The sequence below is a fragment of the Oryzias latipes genome, chromosome 12, assembly GCF_002234675.1.
Source record: "Oryzias latipes chromosome 12, ASM223467v1".
In the NCBI taxonomy this organism is placed as follows: domain Eukaryota; kingdom Metazoa; phylum Chordata; class Actinopteri; order Beloniformes; family Adrianichthyidae; genus Oryzias; species Oryzias latipes.
The window spans coordinates 15,939,497-15,945,539 of record NC_019870.2 but is presented as its reverse complement, the minus strand read 5'-3'; the positions used below and the strand labels follow the sequence as shown (position 1 = coordinate 15,945,539).

General features: G+C 42.9%; 1 protein-coding gene across 2 annotated transcripts; it reads right to left on the bottom strand.

Annotated features, from left to right (window-relative positions):
• Positions 1-354: 354 nt before the first annotated feature.
• Positions 355-3,425, bottom strand: LOC100049520 (POU domain protein class V transcription factor 1). 2 transcript variants are annotated; one of them, XM_011481698.3, is made up of 6 exons: positions 3,246-3,425; positions 2,383-3,146; positions 2,177-2,288; positions 1,931-2,061; positions 1,547-1,711; positions 355-1,474 (listed from the first exon to the last, which is right to left on the bottom strand). In XM_011481698.3, the coding sequence occupies exons 2-6, from the start codon at positions 3,130-3,132 to the stop codon at positions 1,217-1,219; spliced, it is 1,416 nt and encodes a 471-aa protein (XP_011480000.1). In that variant the 5' UTR covers positions 3,133-3,146; positions 3,246-3,425; the 3' UTR covers positions 355-1,216.
• Positions 3,426-6,043: the final 2,618 nt, after the last annotated feature.

Genomic DNA, 6,043 nt, shown 5'->3' with positions numbered 1-6,043 from the left:
AATAAAAAAATAATGTAATGCATTTATGTTAATGTTTTGTTTTTACCAAAGTCATTGTATGCAAAAGAAAGAAAAAAAAAAATCTAAATTGACGACACTGAAAATTTACCCAATGACTAGGGAAGCTGGATTCATTAATATTGGGGTTTGCAATTTATTCTTAAGACTTTACACAAATCACCACAACCGGGTAAATTTGATTAAGTGTTTATTCAAATGTTTTATCTTGACCGAGCAACAAATGCACAAAAAGACACAAAAAGTTTGTTCTCCAAACTTTAGGAGTCCCAAGAGCGTGCCAAACCGAGGGTTTAGGACTGAAAAGCAGAAACGAATGACAGCAAAAACTTGGAATGAAGTTTGAACACATTTACTAAAAAGATGGCAATAATTAGTCACTTGCAAGTACAAAAAAAAACAAAACAAGAAAAAAAAAATACATGACAAAATTGAATTAATGCTTTGAATGAGTGAAAATATTGTGGTTACATTTCAATATATTATAATCCATTTTAAAATCTCAAACTAATAGCTAGAGTAACGGTTCTGATTGCACTCTGACAGCAAGTTGTCAAGTAAGCAACGTGTGGAAGTTCTTATAAATACAAGAAATACTGAATAAAAGGAGACAAGTTTGAACTTAACGTTTTCAAAGATTGGAGCAAGTAAATGGTAAAGATTTGTAAACTTTAAAATGAATTCTAATACTGCAGGATAAAAACACCTCATGGTGTTTTTTCAGACATTTTACTAGTGATTCATCAATATGCCAACAATTTTTAACATCTTCACTAAAAAGTGATGTCACTGAATTTTTTTCTTCATCTTATTTCAGTTTTGTGGCAGCTACACAAGTATTGCACAGAGATTGACTCAACTGTCAAAAAATAAAAATAAAAGCATAGGAGTCTTTTGTTTTCAATAAATCGGAATGTTCTTGATTTGCACAGCATGAACACAAGCAGCCTCGGTCCCACTACGAGCTGAATTCAGCACATTTTGGGAGGAAATGTGCTTTTATGGAGAAAGTTCTAAATCAAAGCAGATGGTTTAGAGTTTTGCAGTGTTGAGGTGGGTCACAGCTGATATTTTCTGATTCATGCTCCACGATTAAAACATCTTTCCACTCTTTTTTTCCCCCTCGAGTGTTGTATGAGCTAAAAGCGGGTCTCCCTCCCAGCTCGAGTGAATGGGTGGAGGCCTGCAGTGTCTCCCATCATCCTGTCAGGTGACCTACCAGTCCAGGATGCAGGCCTGGTTTCATTACATCAGGTCGGTGAAGCTGGGGCATGTAGAGTTGTGGGGGGGCTCCGGGATAGCCAGACGGTGGGTAGCCTTGAGTGGTAATGGGAGAATGTGCCAGGTTGAGTGGAGACGCACTCTGCTCATAGTACTGGATATCGCCCTCCTCATCTAGGGGCAAGGCCAAACGCTTTCCTTTTTGTCTCCGGTTGCAGAACCAAACACGCACCACCTACCAGGAACAGCGTTTTTAATAACATGCAGCAAGTTTTTGAATGTTTTGAGCAGAAATCAATTTTCTTACGTCTCTCTCCAAACCCAGATCGTCTGATATGTGTGTGATCTCCTGAGTATTTGGTTTAGGGCACTTGATGAAGTACGCCTCCAGAGCAGAACGCACCGCTCCCTCCAGACTGGTCCTCCGCTTCCTCTTCCTGGTGTCAGCAAATACGCGCTCAATTTTGTACATCTAAGCAAACAGATTGAACAGTTAAAATTGTAAACACGCATTTTAGCTGTGATATATTTGCCACTAGGTGGCGTTTCACAAAAACAGGTTATTTGAATTAGCCCAGCTGGAAGTTCAGCCAGCCAAAGCTTGAAAAGGCCAGCTCCATCAAGCCTGGTCATGTTCTCTTGTCTTTTAAATTAGTTTGCTGGCGTCAAAAACAAAAAAAAAGTAACTTACGTCCTGGGGATTTTCTGAAGTCTCTGCTTCATCTAGCCATCTCTGGAGAAGGGGCTTCAGCTTGCACATGTTCTTGAAGCTCAGCTGTAAAGCCTCAAAGCGGCAAATTGTTGTCTGGCTGAACATCTTACCTGTGAAAAAAGGAAAGATTGTCACATTTTCCCCCCAGAAAAATGGTGTAGATGCTGCTCATTCTCGAGCTTATGCTTGTAGATTGGAACATAGCAGCAACACTCTGGGTCCCACCATATAGATTCCCCAATGCAAGGCCAACATCTGCTTGCGTAAAACCCAAAGTGATCCTTTTGTGTTTCAGCTCCTTGGCGAACTGCTCCAGCTCCTCTGTTGAAAGGTTCTCCTGATAAACGAGACAATCACAGAGTTTTAGAGATTTGGCTCTTTAGAATGATCCTATAATCAGAAGTTGGTCATGACTAGTTGTATGTATTGACCTGTACCTCCTCAGAGTCGCTGCAGCCCCCACTGGATGACCCGCTGCTCCGCGTGGAGGTTGGGTTCTGCGCTTGCGGCTCCGCGGCTCCTTGAGACGAGTTTACGCCAAAGAAAGCCGGGGCCCCTGGGGCCGCGTTGTTTGGGGGCGAAGGAGACATGGATGGGGAGGGTATGGAGGACATCGTGGGGAGCTGGTTGCTGCTTCCAGGTGGCGCAATGTGGGTGATCCCGGGCCACAAGGACGGATTCCAGGCCGCAGGGTAGAAGACCCCATGGGGCATGGGCGCAGAGGACGTGGGGTACTGCTGAACCCTCATCTCCGTTGAATACTCCTCATCCGTGTCCTTCTCAATCTTGATTTCGGGCATTTTGATCTGTTCTCGGGTCTGGGCTATTGGGGGGCTGAGGTTAGAGGGCTGGGTGGCTGCAGTCGCGCCGGGTACCTGGCCAGTGTACTCGGGCGCAGCGAACGGATACCAATGCTTCGGTTGGCCGAACTCCCCAGCCTGCAGCTCGGATCCCCGGTAGTCACTAGTGACGTGGGGAAACGGGAAAAAGCCCTGCGTGGATGCGGGCGTGATGCCGCCATAAGTGGGCTTGTTGTAGAGCAGGCCCGGATCCGTTAGCATAGGAGAGAAGTGGAAAGACGAGGAGTTGCCCAAACTTTCCTGATCCAAAACCTGGTTGCAAGCCCGGCTGAAGTCGTAGGTCCGGACTTTGGACCCGGGGCTGTGCGGCCTGTCAGACATCTCCCCTGCAGTTTCTGAGGAGAATTCCAGAAAAGCAAAATGTTACAAACTTTCTTTGTCATTATTCAGTGTTTACCCGTTTTTTAAATCGCAAAAATTACGCACAAACATACCTGAAAATGGCGCAGCTTTTTAGTGAGACATAACCAAAGCTGCGGCGGACTCCATTAAGCCCATAAGATGCAGCTCACCTTCAAGCTCAAATGATCATCTGAGCTTCTGGCCCCACAGGTTTTCCCAATCAGGACGGAGGGAGCGTGAGGTCCCCATTTCTCCTCTCTCATTGGCTGACGCAGACAATTGCGCACAGCTGATTACGAGTTTGTGAATGACCTTGATTCCTCCCAGAGATCTTTCTCATGAGCAGATCTTTTAATGTTTTTTATGGGATGTATACCGAACAAACATCACAGACTTTAATAATTCATTTTGAAAACATATTTACATTGCTAAACAGGCCCTACTTCTATAAATACATTTTCTAACACTAAATTGCTCACCTTGTCATGAATTATAATGATGCGTTTGTTTAAATTATTCATCTGTCATGGCTTTGAAATGAAAATCTCTTCAGGTCTGAGCTTTAGTCTGAATCAACCCATTAAATAATAACATTGTCCTGTTATCAGAGACATTTACCTAATTAGTTAAGATGCCATAACCAGTGGGGAATTTGAGGTTTTGGCTCAGAAAGTTTATGGAGAAGGAAATGGCTTTTATTTTGAAAATTGAAGATAAACTAAGAATAAAAGTTAAATGTGTTTTTATCTTTCTATAATCATTTTTCTGTTTATTAAACACTAGTTATTTTAAGTAACCAAAGCCACAAAATTACAAAGTGACAAAAAAATAGGTAAATCATACATTAATATCTGAGGCGCTTAAATTCTTGCACTGTTCAAACGCTTTTTATTTCTTTAACCAAATTCTTAGGTCATTCATTCATTTATTTAAATAGTGGTTTCATTTACCCAAATTTATGCTTTTTTTCCTGTTTTTTTCCTAAAATAAAACATTTGATACAAAAGTTGGTCTCTTTTCAGCCTCTGTTTTTTTTTTTTACCATGCTGTTTTGTTTTTTTCCATTATCTGTTGGTGGCATGGACCATCACGGAAACCCTTCTGCTTTCAGGTGAAGCTCATTCACCTTTTGATCGGCAGCCATTCAGTGGCCTGCGTGGCCGCGGTGCAGATGCGCTCCCCCGGCGTGAATACTTGGGCGCAGATTGCGGCAGGAAGACGCACTGCGGGACAGGAGAGGGGGTGCCATTGTACGACGAGGCCCCGGGGCACCCCGTGGCTCTCAGATCCCGAGTTGCGATGGTCGACCATTAGCTCCTTTTCACATCAGAACAATAAGTCTCAACCCTTTGATTCCGGCCTACACCGACGACCCCTCTACCCCCTCCCCTCTCCATCTGACTGGAGTTTCGCTCTGGTCCTGCCCTGGCATCCAGTCCCAAATGGCCTGAAGGTCCAAAACTGGTCTGTGGAGCAACATTTCTGCAGGTGTCGCAGCCAGGTCTTCTGGAATGTGTCTGAAAGTGTTGGATTGTTCACATTTTTACCACATGACGGCAGTTGATTCCAGATTAGAGATGTCCAAAAGGGAAACTCAGGTGGGTTTCCTGAAACCTGCCAGAGTTTTTCTCTTCACCGAAAATCCAGACTCACAAGCAGAGAACCTTCTAGCTTTACAGAGATCTGACTCCATCCACACAAGCATTATCCTGGGCCATGGACTTGAGAGAAGAATTGTCATGCAAAAGGGAATAGAGATACAGACTGCAGGCTGGGCCTGAGAGAAAGGGACAACAGAGCCTGAAGAAGGGAGGAGGGGGTCAGCTTTGAATGGCTTTGGTACAGTCAGGGGGGAGATGTTGAGAGGAGGATTTGGCTGAAACCCCCACAGATGGCTCAGATCTTGTCTTCTGCAGGTTTTTTTTTGTTCTTTTCAAGTGACCTCTTCTTCGAGGATCTTCCAGAAATGAGGAAAACTTTTCAAGCTCAGATAGAAAGTCAGACCAAAGGGGGACCTGGTGGTACCAGTTCTAGATTTAACAGTAATAGATTGCTTTTGCTGTAACATAGCATGTGTATAGTATTACTTCTTAAATGTTTGCAATTCTCACTGAGTACAGAGTATTATAACAGACTTACCACACAAAAATAAATTTAAAAAAATGAATGAATAAATTAGTTAAAATCTATTTATTTGCTCTTACTGAGTATAACTTTTATTATTTTGACTTAAATGACTGAACTAATTTTCCTGTTTGGCTTTGCAGACTCAGACTCTTTTATACCTGTCTAATAAATCTGACTCAACTTCTATCCATCTTCAGAACTCGCTCAATCTCCTTGGGAGTTATGGAGTTGCTGGAGCTACCCTGGCTACTTTTGGGCAAAGGCAGGGTTCACCCTGGACAGGTTGCCTGTTGCAGGGCCGGATTCTCACGTAGGGGCAATTTAGAATCACCAATGTTTGTGAATGAATGAATGTTTTTTTTTTAAGAATGCCGGAAGAAAAGCATGCAACTGCACACAGCAAGGACCCAATCCAGATTTGAACAAGGGTCTTCTCACTATGAGGCAACGGCGCTGACCTACACCCCCCTACAGCCCTAGACTAATGGTATTTAGTGATATTACAAGAAAATCCTTTTTCCATCTGCCATCCAATGTTGTATTGTTTGTAACTCTGGTAGCATGATGTCCCCTCCCTTCATTTCAACAAGTGTCATATTAGCATTCAGCTATAACTGTCAACACTGATCTGGGAAAGCAACATTTTAATGTGAGCGATTACTTTTGAACAAATGTAATCTGTATTATTCTATTAAAGCACAACACTTAATGCAACATGTACTTGGATGTTCTCCTTTTTTTGACACTTTTTCATTTGCAGTAA

Coding starts and splice junctions, on each gene's coding strand:
- LOC100049520 (XM_011481698.3), bottom strand. CDS start 3,132: ATGTCTGACAGGCCGCACAGCCCCGGGTCCAAAGTCCGGACCTACGAC. Junction 2,062..2,176: donor TGCATTGGGGAATCTATATG/GTGGGACCCAGA, acceptor CTTTTTTCACAG/GTAAGATGTTCAGCCAGACA. Junction 1,475..1,546: donor ATCTGGGTTTGGAGAGAGAC/GTAAGAAAATTG, acceptor TGTTCCTGGTAG/GTGGTGCGTGTTTGGTTCTG.